The sequence below is a fragment of the Parasteatoda tepidariorum genome, chromosome 3, assembly GCF_982258835.1.
Source record: "Parasteatoda tepidariorum strain Cologne lab strain chromosome 3, Ptep-v5.0, whole genome shotgun sequence".
Lineage (NCBI taxonomy): Eukaryota > Metazoa > Arthropoda > Arachnida > Araneae > Theridiidae > Parasteatoda > Parasteatoda tepidariorum.
The window spans coordinates 14,308,291-14,326,548 of record NC_141757.1 but is presented as its reverse complement, the minus strand read 5'-3'; the positions used below and the strand labels follow the sequence as shown (position 1 = coordinate 14,326,548).

General features: G+C 30.5%; 1 protein-coding gene across 2 annotated transcripts in view; it reads right to left on the bottom strand.

The window, feature by feature from the left end:
- LOC107453534 (cell adhesion molecule Dscam1) overlaps positions 1–17,495 on the bottom strand; it is a 132,213-nt gene extending 114,718 nt beyond the window's left edge. For both annotated transcript variants that reach the window (XM_071185813.2, XM_071185867.2), the window contains exon 1: positions 17,009–17,495. In XM_071185813.2, the coding sequence (XP_071041914.2) occupies positions 17,009–17,090 (82 nt within the window). In that variant the 5' untranslated portion in view covers positions 17,091–17,495. The remainder of the gene's footprint in view (positions 1–17,008) is intronic.
- Between the last annotated feature and the right edge of the window lie 763 nt (positions 17,496–18,258).

Sequence of the window (18,258 nt, the reverse complement as noted above, 5' to 3'; positions counted from 1 at the left end):
AATCAAATTCTTAGATAAAAATGAAATGTTATTCAATTTAAAAAAATTCCAGTTCTTCTTTATTTTATTAATACCTAGTTCATTTTTGAATACATTTGAATAAAATTTATATTCGGTAACTATTTCAGATTCATCCACACTATTTTTCTAAAAATTATTATTACCCATTGTCAAAATAGGCGTTGTTTCGGGTTTGATGGCCTGCGCACTTTGTTTGGACGTCATAACACTTTTTAACTCAAGAGTAATAGTAAACAGTGCGCATGCGTCGTCATTGAATGCGTTGCTATGGCGACCACTGCTGTTTGATAATTTATTTTAGAATTATTTTTTTTCACTTTTAATTCGCGATCGCAACGAACTATAGGGGGCGTTGTTGTATGAGACGCATACCTGCGATTTCTATATGAACCGTCATTCAATTACTCTGGAGACGTCGTTAATGTAGCGTGTAGCATTGCAACGTTCCTTCTTTAATGTGGCTTATTAAATTTAAAAAAGAAAAATGCTTGATCTTCTTTCTTGTACAACCGAAAACAAAATGGTATCTCTTTTTATTAGAGAAGGAACATCCAAAACACATCGGAAAAATATTTGTACATTAACAGAAAAAAATATGTATATTCTTATATGAGTTAAAACCTAATGCCCGAGAAATAGTATTACTAAATTTAATGATATAACATGAAAGGCCCATTTAAACTTTACATTCTATAGTTTTAAGAATCATATTACTTCAAAAATTAAAATGAACAAAAAGTATACATAAGCCTCATAATTTTATGAAATTTAATTTTGTAAACAAAGCTTTTTGACAACAATTTTTATCAAAAAATTTCAAGTTTCAATAAAAATCATTATTTAGAAACTAAGAAACGTAAAATAAAGAATGCTGACGAAACAAAAAAAAAAACAATTCTTTTTTGTCGCCATTTTTAGTGCTACAAAAATTCGTCTTTGGGATTTGCCAAAAACAAAACAAGATGCAATTTTATTTTTTCAGGAGGGAAATATTTTACCGAAAAAACGAAAATGTACCAATTCCCACAACATAAAACTTTATCTTGGTAAACGTACGTTTTGGAAATGTTATTTCATTTGGAATCTCATTCATCAGAGTTCATATGGCGATATGATTGTTTTGAATCTATGCTAAACTCTATATCGGCTCATTTTCCACCGAAATCCGATTAACTATTTTGATTTTAAATAAAGTGTTTTATTTTATGAATTGTCGCAAAAATTTTAAGTGTAGATTGACGGCACTTAAAAACCGCCAAATCTGTAGCGGCAGTGGCGTTAATACGTAAGTACTTAATTTTTATTCCATACTTTTCTGAATCATATTATTTCAAACATTGGAATGTACAAGAAGTATACATAAACACATAATGTTATACCATTTAATTTTTCAAAAGTATTTTGAGAACAATTTTTATCAAAAAATTATAAACTAAAAAACGGAAAATAAAGAATTCTTAGGATAAAAAAACGATTTTAAGAATTCTTAACATTGAAATAAAAACTTTCATATTGTTTCTTTTTTTATTATTCTTATAGTTCTTAATGAGACGTAAAAAACCATTCTGTAGAGAACCATCATCAAATGAAAAAAAAAATATTTACAAGCAAATTTTTTATTGTAAAAATCATTGCACTTAAGTGATTTATGATTCCCGGAGAATTCCAAAATGATAAGTTCCTTGTTTGAAAACTTTATTCTCAAATAATAGATACATAGTTTATACCTTCATTACTTTTAGATAACATACTACACAGCAAAATTTTTTAATTGATATGAATTTGAATATGTAGCTAAAAACAGAATAGCTGAATTCTAGTTGAACTTATTCTTTCAAAATTAAAAAAAACTTACCAAGAAAACGATTTAAATTAATTAAGAATCAGCACAAATGGCACTATTTCAAGTAACTTGGATAATTTTTTATTGTTGTTTGCCGAATTATATGGATACAGAAATATATACTATTCTATAACGAAGAAGAATATGCTATAACTATTACAATTCTGTATGTTCTGAATTCATATTTATTCACTGGAATGACGAAAGCAATGTTGACTTCACTTTAATTCGTAATGAATTGAAGACGGAAGAAATGCATTTTACCTTAATACACACATCTGTAACAGTATCCGAAATCGGAAGTCATCAGTTGCAAGTTTGTTGATAATAGAAATTAAAAATTATTGAGGAATTTTTCTTCAAATGTTTGGCGTGTTCTGTTCCTGAAAGATTTACTAATATTCTGGAGATTTTTAAGTTCTTCGGCCTTTTCCTTAGGGAAATTTTGTTTCTTATTTGCTGCTAAAAAATGGCGTCTGATTCAGTCAATGACTTTGATGGAACTAAATGAAAACGTGATAAATTAATGTCCGATATTTACAGGCTCCCGCTAGACGGCGTACTCGAGCGTTGCGATCGCGAATTTTGTTATGCATTAAGTTGGTGTGTTTATTTTTGAGATATGGGACCAGAGTGATCCCATAAATACTTCTTGAGTTGTGAATAAAAGAGAATTTAATCATTTGAACGATATTTTTGTTTTTATTTTTTTAATTAATAATCAGAAATTCTGACCTACAGTTCAAACTAGATCATTTTCAATACTAATTCAGGTGAATATCACAAATAAAGAGGGTCCTAAACTGATTGACACTGTCCCAAAGGTTAGAGTTGAAACAAGAAACGATGCCAAGGCCTAAACTTACGGAATGGGTAAAGAAAATTAGACCACAACTATTTTGCCAATAGGCAACTTAAGATCGCTTTTCGACTATTGCAATTTTTTTTTCTTTTTAAATTTTGGTTTCTATGAAAACTCACTAAAGATATTATTTAGCAATAGTACGAAAAGTAAAATCACAATTATGTTCAAAGTGTTGAATTTAACATTTTAAGTGCTCAAGTTGAATGTTCACGATTTTACCTAAATATTAAGTAATAATTAAGCACTAAATATTAAGTACCTAATATAACTAACTTACTGTTTAGTGAATAAAAAACGGTTAATAACTTGAATAACAAATATGTTTTTTCATACAATGCCGTAATATCACAAGATTATTGGAAAGAAACACAGCTGTTAGTTTGGAATAGTATTCAAAATTAAAAAAAAGCTTGATAATAGCAGAGAATTATGCTATTTAAGGATGATGAATAAATAAAGCAAAACAACGCGGAAGAATCAAAAATGAAGATACAAAAGGGACATATATAATATGTCCAAAAGCCGGCCAGGTGGCCGAGCGGTTAGCGTGCCTGACTGCGAAGCCATAGGCTGCGGGTTCGAATCCCGCTCTGGGCATGGATGTTTCTCTCTCTCTTTGTGCTGTCCTCTGTTATGTGTATGATGTGTGAATGTGGCCCACCCTATAAACGGATTTGTGGCAGTGTGGCGTGGGCAATGTTGCTCGCCTCCGTGACTTTGGTTCACAGGTGCCCACTGGGTAACGCGAAATGAGCAACAATTCTGGCATAGTAAAGGCAAAAGATTCAAATTCAGTGCCTGCCATTGGAAAAAAAAATATGTCCAAAATGGGCATAATATAGTTCCGGTTCCAAAAACAAGAACCTTCCTCTGTGTCGAAACATGAAATTTATATTTATTTGTTAAATTACTTCGTATTTTGACCGTGAAGTATTTTGTCGTATTTTGACCGTATTTGACAGCTATATTAATATACAGCACAAAGTATACATTGAGTAAAAAATGGCAAAAACTATTAGAATGTGGGAAAACCCACTGTGCTTCTGGCTTTTATAAAAACACCCCGAAAAACTCAGAAATTATACCGAAGTGTTTTAGTAATGATTTTGATAAAATTATCAATAAAATATGGTTTTATAATATGCTATAAAATTTCGTAAAGGCAGTAAAATTTGACAATTTTATCATGGTACCTTATAGCATTGCATAAAAACTATTTATTTGGTTGAATTTTCTTTTCAGTTTTGTAAATTTACTCAGTGTGTGGCAATAAGAACTGTAATTTTGAAAACTAGACTTCCCTGTACACCGTTACCATAGGAACGGAAAAAATTTTGAAATAAAGATTTTAAATGCAGAATATTATTTAAAAAAAATTTTTTTACCAGAAAAATTATTACAATACAGAATGATAATTATACCACAATTGTTTCCTCTGTATACCCTATATTAATTTGGATACAGATAAAAAAAAATTAAGAGGACAAAGAAACATTTTACGGGTACATTTTATGACTCTTACTAAATTATATTGATGTCAAACCTACGAAGTCATGAACTTCTTTAGAAGGGTTAAAGACATTCTTAGAACATTATTTTTTTACATCAAACTATACCGCTTTTGGTGTCTTTTTTAATAATATGAAAATCAAGTATTTTAATCATACAGTCAAAAATCAAGACGATGTGTAATGTTTCTCAATTGAGAGGGAATTTAATTTGTGCTTTTTACATGTTTGAACTTTCATATCTTGGGCGATTTGAGGAATTTTTCGCATTTGTGTTAGATGGGCACCCTGCTGAATTTGTTATTTAAATTAAATTTGAGTTATTAAAATGCTCAGTACAACATATGTTAAAATTTTTAACAAAAAATATGCACATCAGCTCTCTAGACTGTTTGGTGGATAATAAAAAAAATTAGTATTACTTTTTTGCTTTATTAATTATCTCCGTGTTAACTACTAAAACATTCTGTTACAACCCAATGCATTTTATTGGTAAGGTTTTTCACCTCAAAGCAAAATAAAATGTAACTATTATAAATTTCTTAAAGTTGAAAGAATACACCGACCAAAAACTGCAAATGATACATTTTAAAGCCAAAAAATTAAAAAAAAAAAAGGTTAAAGAAAAATAGTAATTTTTAATGGCACTTTTGTTGAACTAAAAGTCAGCATAACCAAGTAAATAAAACTTTACATCATGTGTTTAATTTAGCCAGCATTAACATAAATTATGTTAGATAAAACTTTCTTTAAACCAGACAATCCCGCTGGTCACCAAATTTTGAATTATAATTGTATTTTCCAAACTCTTTTGAGTTCTTTACCAAGGGCGAGTATGTGTTTTATTTATTTTCTTATTATTATCTATCATAATAAACTCGTTTCTGCAGTGACTGAGATAGACCTAGAGATCTCCTCTTCTTCAAATATCATGCTCATATTCCCCATAGTGACGGGAATATAGACTTTCAAAAGTTTAATACCCATTGGCAAAATGGGTCTTGTTTTGGGTTTGATGGTGTGCGTAACTTATTTGGACGTCATCACACTTTTCAACTGTATTCAAGAGAAATAGTAAACAGTACGCATACATCGTCTTTGCATGCGTTGCTATGGCGACAGCTGGTGTTAATCTCTTTATTTTCACTCGCAGGCATTTATTTACATAATAATAATTTAAAGTATTTTTATATTCTTTTTATTATTAACGTGTAATTACTGGCTTGACGGTGATTTCAATATGAATATGAATGCTGAAGAAGGAAAAGTATTTTGTGATGTCTTGAAACACGTACATAGGCAGGATATGAAAACCAATCCGACGACAAACATCAATTGAGACAGTTTTTGCAAGCCATGATTTGAAATGTTGGGGCGTTTAACGGAGTTAATCCAGAAGGAAAAATCATTTGATCAATGTGTAACCAGTGATCGTAATCCGGCGATCACAATTTTTCCTTTTTTTTTTAAATTTTATTTACGTAATGCATAAATTAAAATTCGTTGTACTAACCAATTGATATAAATGTATATAATATTAGGTAAGGTATTTAGTAGCACTTGATATAATGTAAAAGCTTCAGTTGCTTCTAAATTTAAGGTGACGAAATGTTCCTCAGGCGTAAATAAGGAAAACAAAACAGATTTGAAACAGAAAACGTGGAGGTGTTTACGAAAAAAAAGGAAAGTAAATGTAGATGAAAAACAAAACTAGAATAAAACTATGGCAAACGATCGATATAGATCATGGTAGGATACATTTACGGAGAAGATTTCAAGTCGTTAACTTCGGAATCGGCAGTCATACAAATGAAACAAGATTCTAAAACTACGAAATGAGCTGACGCGACAGGGAGTGGTAAGAATTTTCACATTATCGAGGTTAAATGCATGCCCAAAGATCCAAAAACGTACCGCAAAAGAGGATTTCTCGAATTCTCGATTTTTGGTATTCTTAAAATTGAAGGATTGCCTATTGTCCAAAAGCAAATTCTTAAACCCTTAAAAACACCAACTCTCGTTATTTGGGGACATATAAAATAACAAGATTCAATGTTACATTTCTGTAGAAAAAATTAATTTACAAGCAAAAGTTATCTTAAAATGTAAAATTCTTAAAAAAAAAAATTATTGGAGAAAGCAAAAAATATTTAAAAAGGGAAATAAATAAAAAAAAATAAAAAATATGACCAAAAATCATGAATAATGTCCTAAAAAGCAACCAAAAATATTAATCCGGAAAAAAATACATTAATCACTAGCCTCGTATGTCTGGTGATTATTGATTATTCGCCTTCCAATGAGGTGAAGCGTTTTCAAATCCCAGCAATGGCAGGTCAATACGAATTCCACACCCTGCTAGCACCGATCACAATGCTGACGTAAAATATCCTGAATGACAGACGGATCATAGAGTCCTCTTGCCGTCAAGGCTAATCGTGGGAGGTTTTCGTGGTTTTCTTCATGTAACGCAAATGCTAGTTAGTTCTATCAAAAACTTCCCCACGAAGGCAAAATCCTCACAATACTTGCTATAGAAGTTCCCTTTTCTCCTAGATTGGGTTCAAAATTACATGGTTTCGAAGTTTATTGTTAGTTGTAAACCCAAAGTTGTGCCGTTGCTCAATGACGGCTATAAAATATAATAACTTGAAGTATAAAATCAATTATTTTTATTTTTTCCTTCAAGTGAATTGTTCAATTTGCGTTTTTGCCAATTTGTTTCATTTTCCTTTCAATTGCGGCTCCATAGATCAGTTTAATTGCGAAATAATTAGTAGCACATATTTTCATGCTTTAAATAATAGGGCAAAGTTTCATTGAATTCATAAAAAAAAAGGAAAAAGCCTTGACAAGCATAAAATCAAGTTTATAATTTCTTAGAGCACTGTTGTTGATGCAACGCTTACATGCATTGCTAAGGTAGTTTTCTATGTAAGTGTGATTTTTATCTTTATCTGATAAAACAATGTCTTTTCCTCCATTTCGTTTTAAATAAATGTATTTTTATTTACAAGAAAAATGCATAAAATATTGATTATGAGATTAAATTAAGAATTGCACAAGTAAAGATTTATGTACTTTTTAATTTGAAACATATCAGATAAGAACTTAAAAAACTAAAACGCTGACTAACTCTTTGTCTAGATTTTTAAAGATTAGCACTACCCACGATCAAAACAATTTGCTTTGCAAGAATTCTTCCGTAAACTATTTTAAATACAATACGAAACAATAAAGAAAAGTTAAAAAATTTAAAACATGTAATTTTAATTATTTTATCTTCAATGAGCTCCAAAACGATAAAAATATCTTTAAAGTTCTTATTATTAAAGTGTTTTCTTTCATTGTGATTTCACTTGAAAAATTATTGGATATTAATTTGATGCATCGAATTTATAATTAAAACTTAAAGAATTTCTTTGACGACAAAGAGATTTTCTTATTATTCACATACAAATTGTTAAAAAAAAGTGCAGTAGGCAATATTTAAAGCGAAAGGATTTAAATAATCGAGAAAATAAAGTTGAGTGAAAATTGAGAAATAAAATAAAATTTGTGTTTCATAACATGGCATTAAATTGAAAATTAATTGCTTTATTACGAAAATTTTTCAAAGTTTCGATGAATGTATTTTCTTTTTATAGTATTTCCTTAATGGCAATTTTAAATAATATTGCTTTTTTCCTACTTTTTACGTGAATAAATAAATATAAAAAAATATTTAGCGTAATATTAGCTTATGAAAATAATAGTTATATATTATATTACAAAAATTTATTATAAAAATATTAGCTTATATATAGTTAAGTTAAATAACTTAAATTTTTGAGTATACTTGAAAGCTCCACTCAGTACTCGCTCCTCATTTATTATTGTTTTCTTTTCCTTAAAGGCAGTATAAATATGATTTCGTTCATAAGAGATATAATTTTTTTAATTTTACGTAATAACTTTTTCTCATATCAGCTGCTAATAGTAACGAAACAATTATTACTTGTATTTGAAAAATAAACAACTGTACTTAAAAAAAAGTATTTTAACTAAAGAATACAGATTTTTTGACAAAATTATTCTTCTATTTCATTGTTGTTACTTTTTACATCAAGTTCTGCGCGAGCTTATAAAACGAAGGTCTGGAGAAAGATAAACAACTCCTTCTACAGCAAAGGATAATCCCAGATCGCAGAATTACAAGATTGTAAAAAAAAAATGCGATAGTCACAGATGTTCATTTGTGAAGTTAAATGTGACTTCTGTGACGTCAATGCGTGGATCTTGAAAGGTTACAATGTGCGCATACTGTGACGTCACATTCATACGTCACCCAGATGTCAACATGAGATCACAATGAGACTTATAATTGCCACAGTAATGTCACCATGTGACAAGAATGTGACTTATTCATTCCTCAGCTTCGTCGCACGGTGACCCTATTGAGACGTAAATGTCAAAATTTTGCCAGATCGTGGCTCTGATGACACGCGAGTATAATTCACATCTTTGTCACATGGTGACACTGTTGAGACGTGAATAAATCACATCTTCATCAATCGGTGACCCCCTTGAGAAGTAAATAAGTCACAGTTTCCTCACACCGTGACCATGTTGAGACATGAATATGCACATCGTGACATGTAAATGTCTCAATGTGGTCTCATGTTGACACCTAGGTGACGTCACCAAAGGCAGACATAGTAACAGCTTTAAATACACAAATCTACATCGCAGAAGTCACAGGTGATTTCACAAAAATATGTCACAATTCCCATTGAGTGTCGCATGCTTGTCAAAATCTAGTAACTCTCATGTTATCTGGGGGACATTACTTTGATTACGGAATGTTCGGCTAGCAATGAGTTATTCAATTTTAACCTTGATTTTTTAAATGTATTCATACAGTTTGTGTGATGAGAAGTTATCGACCATGCAAGTCAACTGTTCAATGCGGACTATCCATCGAAGTAGGCGTGTTCTGATTGAAGTGGGCCTTGCAGTCAAGATAAGCGTATTCATATCAAAGTGGGCGTTTTTGCCAAGATAGGCGTGTTCACATCACGTCCGAAGGTCACCAATGTGGGGCTAGTAGTTATCGACAATGTCAACCTTCATCTACGAAAGGTACTACTACTTTATTCCCCCTCACCATCAAGAGAAGTAGAACCAAGAAATCATGATGATCCATGAAGGTTCCTGATGGTTCCATATTTCAATGATGACTTAATGGGAGTTCTTGTTGATTCTCAGCAATACACCATCAAAACAATTTGGGATTTTTCATGTTTGACCTTCATAAATCAGTCCGAATTCCTACACTAAGATCACGGTGGTCCATGATCGTTTAAACATTTGATTTCTGAGATTGTATGACGAAAATTCGTGATGATTCCACGTGCACAAACCAAGTTTCTATTCTTATGTTGGACCATCATTAATCAGCTTTCGTGGAGGACTTTTTGATGGAGCTAACTCGTATTTGAGTTGCATGGAGAGGAAGACCACGAGAACCTCCCACGGTTAGCCTGACGGCAAGAGAACTCAAACCCATGATCCGTCTACCACTGAGGATATTTCACGTCAGCACTGTGATCGGTGCGAGTCGTATCGACTGGGATTCGAACCCGGTTCGCCACATTGGAACGCCGAACACTCTATCCCCTAAGCCATCGTGGCTCCTTCTTACGTATTTGTCTTTTCTAACGCTAAGAAACAAAAAAAAATTTTTTTTTTCCTAACACGAAAAATAAAAATAAATAAACGCAAAAAAATATTTTGTCGGTTCTAATATTGTAACCCCACAAGAATTGAGAAGAAAGAAGGAAAAAAAAATAGTTGAACAGCTTTAGATTTTCTGAGGTATTAACTGCTTCTTACGTAGCAAAGATTACTTTCCTCCTCAGTCACGGTTGCGGTTATTACTCCGTCGAGTAAGAAAAGTGTGCTCTTAAAAGTTTTCGCTAGCGCCTCAAAAAGGCGTACTTGGGCTTTTTGAAGTGGCCTGTCAACAGCGCAGAAATTGTTTCTTTTCAGTAACTTCCTCCATCAAAAGCCTCCCCTCCCTCACCCACCAAAAACACTTTATATTTATGCTCTCGCTTACACCATTTGATACACTAATATATATACCATAGAAAAGGAAAGGTTGACTTGGCGAGAGAAACTCTTACAATTTTTCGCTGTCAAAAGTTTTATACGCGCCCATAATTAAAATTTCCTAACCTGAGGATCTTGAATTTTTTTTTCTTCTCATTCTTTTTTTTTAAAATGCGTAAACTTGAAGTTTCGTTCCGCATGCTTTTTTCTTTCTTTTCCTTTTTTAAGGAAAGAATGGTAAGAGGTTTTAGCAGTTTTCATTGAAACCTCTTAAAGAATGTGAATAATGTGTGTTATAAACATTAAATAAATGCTAAAAAAAAGTGTCGTCATTTAAGAAAGACCTTATGTTATTTTTCTTGAAATTTTATTTATTAACATTTTTCACATTTTTTAACTGACAATCTTAAATTGGTATAACAAAGTGACAAATTCTAATTTCGGATGTTGTTTTTTCTCTAATACATTTAATCGATTATGCTTATGAATTATGTTTTTACCTAAATATGTGTACGTTTACCTGTTCCACAGATCTATTTTACGAATTATAGTTTCTTATACTCGTTTGCCACTCCTTTCTGTGTATCATAATTTTATAAAAAATGCATACATTTTTAAATAGTGCTATTTTCTATCAAGACACGAAAAACGCTTAGTAAAGAAAATTATTTTGAATACTCAGCAATAGTTCACCTAAAATAAATACTTTCAACTGCTTTCTTTATTCTTTTAACCACTTTCTTTATACCTTTAACCACTTTCTTTGTACCTTTAACCGCGTTCTTTATACGTTTAACCACTTTCTCTCTACCTTTAATCACTTTCTTTATACCTTTAACCACTTTCTTTATGCTTTTAATCTCGTTCTTTATACCTTTAACCACGTCCTTTATACCTTTGACCACTTTATTTATACCTTTAACCACTTTCTTTATACTTTTTTAACCATTTTCTATGGCTAACGTATTTTGGAGCCTTATATTCTCTTGAAACCAAGTTTTCACTTTAGCTCAGAGTTTTCGGGATTTCATTTTGTTCGAAGTTCTACTCTCGAGAAAGGCAAAAAAAATTTTTTATCAATCTCTCTAAACCATTGAGTAATTTTCGATTAATTTTATTCTCAATTGGAAAACTTGCATACATGAGCACGCAACATTCTCGAGCTGGCATATATGATAATTTCGCAATTTAATTCATCACAGGAAGACAAATTTCAGTCCTCTCCATCTTTCACGCAAGATGGCACCACTAGATAAATTATTAAGTTCATATTCTATGGTTCAGATGTGATTTGAAGAAAAACAACTCAGCTGCAACTGAGTTTAACTAACTCTGGGCTTAACTACACTAGGTTTAAATTATATATCTGCAATGGGAATCACCTGGTTGCATTACACATAGTTACGTGAACGCTACGTAAGTACCTTTTTAGGGTCTCCAGTTTTAGGTGGAAATGAAAAATTGTCCTATTTTAGGAATCGAGGATTAAAAAGGTAGTTGGCTATTCCTGTTTCAGAAAGTTGGTTTCGAAATTACCTAAATAGTCTTATAAACACTCACTTGTTTTGACAAAGGAATACTGATAAAGTGGTCTCAAATTTTCGACAGGGAGGTCATTTCGTTTTAAGGAGAAATACATGAACGGAAGCTTATGATGATTATTCTTATTATGCATGAAATATTGAGGTGAAAATGTGGTGCTTCTTGATTGCATGAATTTTTACAAAATAGTTACCAAACCAGAGAATGAGTATTTGTTTTTCTATTTAGGAAGAAAAAATGTCTTTGTGGTCGCTGGAAAACCCCCGAATTGAGTACTAAGTACATATATTAAACGCTTAATTGGAACGTCAATTTTGTTGGATCTTACAAATCGAGGAAAAAAAGAAGGTGTTGGGTAAACGGAGCTAGAAGCCCACATCGCTATATATAAAATTACAGCCTTAAGCGTGAATGCCTATGACGTTTTTTATTCATCTGCAACTGATCTTAAGACAACTTTCTTCAAGTTCATTTATTGGCACCACCTGAATCGGGTACATCACCGCGTGAAATCCTCACTTCCTACTACAAATTGAAATCAAATCATCGCGTACGGTGTACGGGTAGTATTGTTGTGAAGTTTTAAGTTTTTTTTTTATTACTCACCCTATTTTTCAAATATTTTTAGGCGAGAAAATTGCAACTTGAATGATACGTATATGGCATCGTTTCGATTATAAGAAATCACTGACAAAGAAACTGTTTATGGACATAACATGTAAGTTGCCTTGTGGTAAATTGCAAAATTAATTTCTAAAATATTCTTATTAACATTAAAACTTAAAATGACTGACAAAGAAACTGTTTATGGACATAAAATTTAAGTTGTCGAGTGGTAAATAGCAAAATTAATTTCTAAAATATTCTTATTAACATTAAAACTTAAAATGACTGACGAAGAAACTGTTTTTGGACATAAAATGTAAGTTGTCGAGTGGTAAATTGCAAAATTAATTTCTAAAATATTCTTATTAACATTAAAACTTAAAATGACTGACAAAGAAACTGTTTATGGACATAAAATTTAAGTTGTCGAGTGGTAAATAGCAAAATTAATTTCTAAAATATTCTTATTAACATTAAAACTTAAAATGACTGACGAAGAAACTGTTTTTGGACATAAAATGTAAGTTGTCGAGTGGTAAATTGCAAAATTAATTTCTAAAATATTCTTATTAACATTAAAACTTAAAATGACTGACAAAGAAACTGTTTATGGACATAAAATTTAAGTTGTCGAGTGGTAAATAGCAAAATTAATTTCTAAAATATTCTTATTAACATTAAAACTTAAAATGACTGACGAAGAAACTGTTTTTGGACATAAAATGTAAGTTGTCGAGTGGTAAATTGCAAAATTAATTTTTAAAATATTCTTATTTACATTAAAACTTAAAAAAAATAAAAAAAATAAAATATTTTCAATGACATTTTCAAAGTTATAGCACAAATACAAATGCACCATTCGTATGTAGAAAAAGCTATTTGATCTAGATATGATCAATTAAAAATTATTAAATTATAGATACTTAACTTGATTAAATAGATATTTAGCTATATGGATATAAGTTAATAATAGCTTATAGATATTTTTAATGAAATAGATATATAGTTTGACATTGTGTTAAAGTAATTTTAAGACATCATGAAATTTAAAATGACGAATGTGATTTTCAGAGTCTTTCTAATCAATCACGATTGAGTTTTAAAGATATATCAATAAAATTCTGAATGTATTGTGTGGAAATTTTAGTCATTTTGCTGACGAAAAAAATATTTTTATGAAAAAATATTAAATTAATTGTTGAATTATTTTATGTTTAATCGATTTAATTGTTAGTCTCATTCTTTTCTGAATCTAGTTGAATCTAGTATCTAAATAAATTTGTAGTCACTATTTGAAAATCTAAATTTTTTTCTTCATATTTTAGGCAAACAGTTATTTTTGTAACTAATGAGAAATAAGTAAATGATATTTCTTTATGTACTTTTTGTTCTTAAAAAGTAATTTTACCCAAAAATGCAATCTGCATTAGCAAGTACCAGTTCAGAGGTATTTAAATAAGTTTTGTAAGCCTGTTAAATAGATTATTTGATACGTTTAATCTACTTACAAATATTTTTAATTTACATATGGTTATTATCAATTGCATAAATTTCTAAAGATTGTTATTTTAACTACTTGTAACATATGCACTTACAAATTTTTGTAAGTGTATACGCTGTCTAGAAAATGTAAGTAATGTACACAATAACAAATGTAACATAAAAAGTATAAAATAACACCGAGAGAAAAGTGCATTATTTTTATTTATTTATTTTTGCTTCTCACTTCGTTTGAAAAGAACTACTCCGTCACTGCGAAAGAAAAAATGCATTTTCTTTAAGCAGTTATTCAAATTCTTTATGAAAAACAAACATGCAAATTTTACCTAAGCCTGATTGATTGGATATTTTAATAGTATGATTGATATTTTCTGTTAGAGAGTTGAATTGGAAGCCCCTTGAATTAATTACCTCAGAGCATTAAACTGTATACAAGATCTTCCATTTTTCAACTATTTATTTTTCGATGTCTTTTCGTTAGAAAATTTCATTTTTAAATCATTCTTTATGATTTTTGTGACGATATAAAATACCAGTATGAAACGAGAGGCACAAACTTGTAAATTTTTAACAGAATTATCATTTAAGTTTGTCATGATGATTATATTAAAGACTGTAATTTTGTTTTTTATAAAATCTGAATACCCAAGCTATTTTTAGCATTCTTTTAGTATATTTTTTGGTCGAAATGTGCAAGTAAAAACTTGAGCTTAAATGGTGCGAAAATTTATAGTGAAGTTAAGACAAATTATTAGAATTAAAATTATCTGGGAACCCATACCTGGAAATTTTGTCATAAGCCGCTGCGGGTGCTTCCCTATGAACTGCTTCTTCGTTTTCTTCTGAACAGGGCATATAATAGGGAAGCTCCCCTTGCAGCGTTCGATGACATTTCCTATAGAATTTCATTCTGGATGTTCTGCTCTAACTCTCTTAAGAGTTCGCTTCAACATTTACGTTACCAACTTGTTATATATAACGCTGTTAAACTTGTACATTTCAAAAAAAAAAAGGAAAATAGACTAAAAATATCTGTTAAAAAATTGCAGCTTTTTGAACAAAACTAATTTTTAGATTTAAAATACCCACATTCGAGTTGGACAAGATCAAGAATTTGTATAAATGAAGGGGAAGAAATTGTTCCCCAGTAAAATATAAGACGATTACATAAGTATATGCATTTTTATTAAAAACGAGAATAAATAAAATGCAAATATGCTTGCTGCCTTATGAAAATACTAATTAATAGTATTAATAATATTTCAGAATAATACAAATGAAATGTATTAAATAATCATACATACTTTACTTGTATATGATTTGGCATTGTGTACAGAGGGCAAAAAAAAAGAAATGTACAAAAAACTTTTGATCTGATGGGGGATTTACTTACTCAATCTTAATGGTCAGAGGGCCTAATCTTAAATATACAGATGCTTACAATATTTTAATTTACGTAATTAGAGACGAAAACCTACTTTCTCTGAATAATCATACCTTTTTTGGCATATTCAGCTTTTTGACCTCCAATATTTAAATGGCAGCAGCAATCTCGAAATTGTTATCCCAATAGTTTAGGCAGGTGAGCGATGGAAAGTTTGGACACCTGAGTGTTAATTCCAGATTTTCTGAACTTCGCTATCTCGATAACTTATCGAGCGAATCAAAAACTTTTCGAAAACAAGTTTAAAATTCATTCATCCCGAGATAATACCACGTAAAAAATAAATTTCAAGTATTTTTTTTATTTTTTACATTTTTTTGTTTAATAAATCTAACTATTTACAATATTTTAACTCAAGTAAATTTAAATGACAAATTACAAAACTTGAACGAAATCAGTAGAATAGTTCTCGAGAAATTTAAATTTGTGTACACGACTTCGTAAATTTTGTTGACTCAGAAACTATTGAACCGATTTCGTTCAAATTGTTTATCCAGTCATTTAAAATTACATACTTAAAAAACTAATCTTGCAATTCAATTTTTCCAACTATTATTAAAAAATGTTATAGAAAAATAAATAGCTAGTAAAATTGTTCTTTCAGAATGGAATTATCTTCGGATAAGCAAATTTTATAATCCTGTACAAAAATTATTTCACTCACTAAATTTCTAGAAATACAGCGAAATACAATAAAGTGAAATTGTCCGCAATATTTTGGCAATGTTTTCTAGACAGCGGCTACCTCCAACTCAAGAAAGTACTCAAAGAAAGTACATTTTTGTACTTTCACTATTTAGAACTTAATATACAGATGGTTCTAATTAATTATCATTTTAAGGTAAGACCTTCAGACTAATAAGATTGAGTTCTTGTGTTAAAATTCCGATCATTTGATCAAAAGTTATTCAGAGAGCTAACATTTTGTTTTAGCTCACTACACGATACGGAGTACCATGTGAAAAATGCCCAATTATTGCATAAATTTCCCGTAGATTTTCGGTATTGTGTGTTGTGTCCGATTTTCAACTTTAATATTATAACTGATTTTCACTTATATAAATATTGTAGTTATTTTTCACTCTTTTTCTTGCCTATATATCTTTTTCTTGGATATGGCAGGGAACATGGAACAATAATGTGTTACTGCAATCAATTTTTATCATGTCAAAAGGAAAAACTACTTTATAGGTAATTTTTTCTTTAACAAGTTGTCATGAACATGACAAATATTCATGTTTAGAACTAGATACATTTATTTAAATACAGGAACGAAATGTGAAAATATACAATGTGTTGACAAATGATGGATAGTGTGTGCATGATACATATACTCTCGTTTTCCAGAGCATAAATCTAAGAGTTCTTTCGCAATATTTTGGTAAAAAAAACGCAAAATATTATATTATTTGATTGATATTATCTTTGTACATTTTTAACTAAAACAGCTCCAGAAATTCGTTTAAAGTTCGCAATCCCAATATATTTCCTCAATTCAAGAGCACAACTATTTATTTTCTATATCTGTTTTAACTAGAATAGTCCATTATCTATCTACGCATTACAAAGCATATAAAGAATCTTACCGTTAAAATTCCGACAAAGTATAACTGTTAAACTGCAAGCACAAACAACAATCTTTATCCACATAATATTTGAAAAAACCATAATCCACAATTAGTTGGTGTTCACACAATAAAAGTATTCATCACTTCGCAGAAACTGTGTTCACTTTTTGAAGTTACAGTACATAATCAGTATGACTGATGTTTTTTCATATTTATTTATCCAAAAACTAATTTTTTTATCAGTATTTAATGAACAATAATAAAAAAAATCCACTGATAGAAATCCAACTTTTTTTTATATACTTTTGTATTAATAATTAATTTTTCTTTAATTGTTTCGTGTAATTTTTTTGGCGAAAAAAAATAAATTGCGCCAAGTGTATGCAACAAGTTAGGAAGACTAACACGTGAGATAAGAGAAAATGGTTCTTTGTGCGACGAAGCGGTGTGTTTGGCGGGAAAGAAAACTTGGCACTTCGCCCCCTTGGAAGATGAGGAAGCAACTGAAGTCCCAAAAACTGAGGGCACTCGAGGAGATGGGGGGCGCATGCGCACTGTTCCCTTCCGCAGAGGTGTGGAAAATCCGACTTTCAAGCGGGTGAAGAACTTTTATTTAACTTTAGTTAGCTCCTGTTTTCTAAGCTCGGTAACAGTTCCGGCGCGAAGACGGATGCTTTATTATCCGCCGAGATAAAAGTTAATTGAAAACGAATGCAGGGGCGATGGTATTTGCTTTGGCGGAAGGAACCGTCTAAATGTTTAATTAAAGTTATAATTAGTTTGTTTCAAATGTTTCAGCAAAATAACGCTTTGTGATTCAAATTTTGAGCATACCATTATTTCAACGCAACGCCGAATGATACTGACATGTCGTACTACTTTATTTTAATCTGAAACACATCTGTGTTTTAGAATAATTAGAACTGAAAAAGGCTTTTTTCTTTAAAAAAACATTTTTAAGTATAATAAATCAATTTCGAAAATTAGAATTCTTTAAATTCACATACGAATAATAAAAGCTAGTGATATTTATAATCCATTTACAAAATGGGTGCTGTTTAGGTTTTGCATATCCGCACGCTTTTGGCGACTAGATCATCTTCATGGATTAGATAAAATCCAGCTTTATAATCACAAAGAAATAAATAAATAAATTTTAAGGCCAGCCAGGTGGCCGAGTGGTTAGCGTGCCTGACTGAGAAGCCAATGGCTGCGGGTTCGAATCCCGCTCTAGGCATGGATGTTTCACTCTCTCTGCGTTGTCTTCT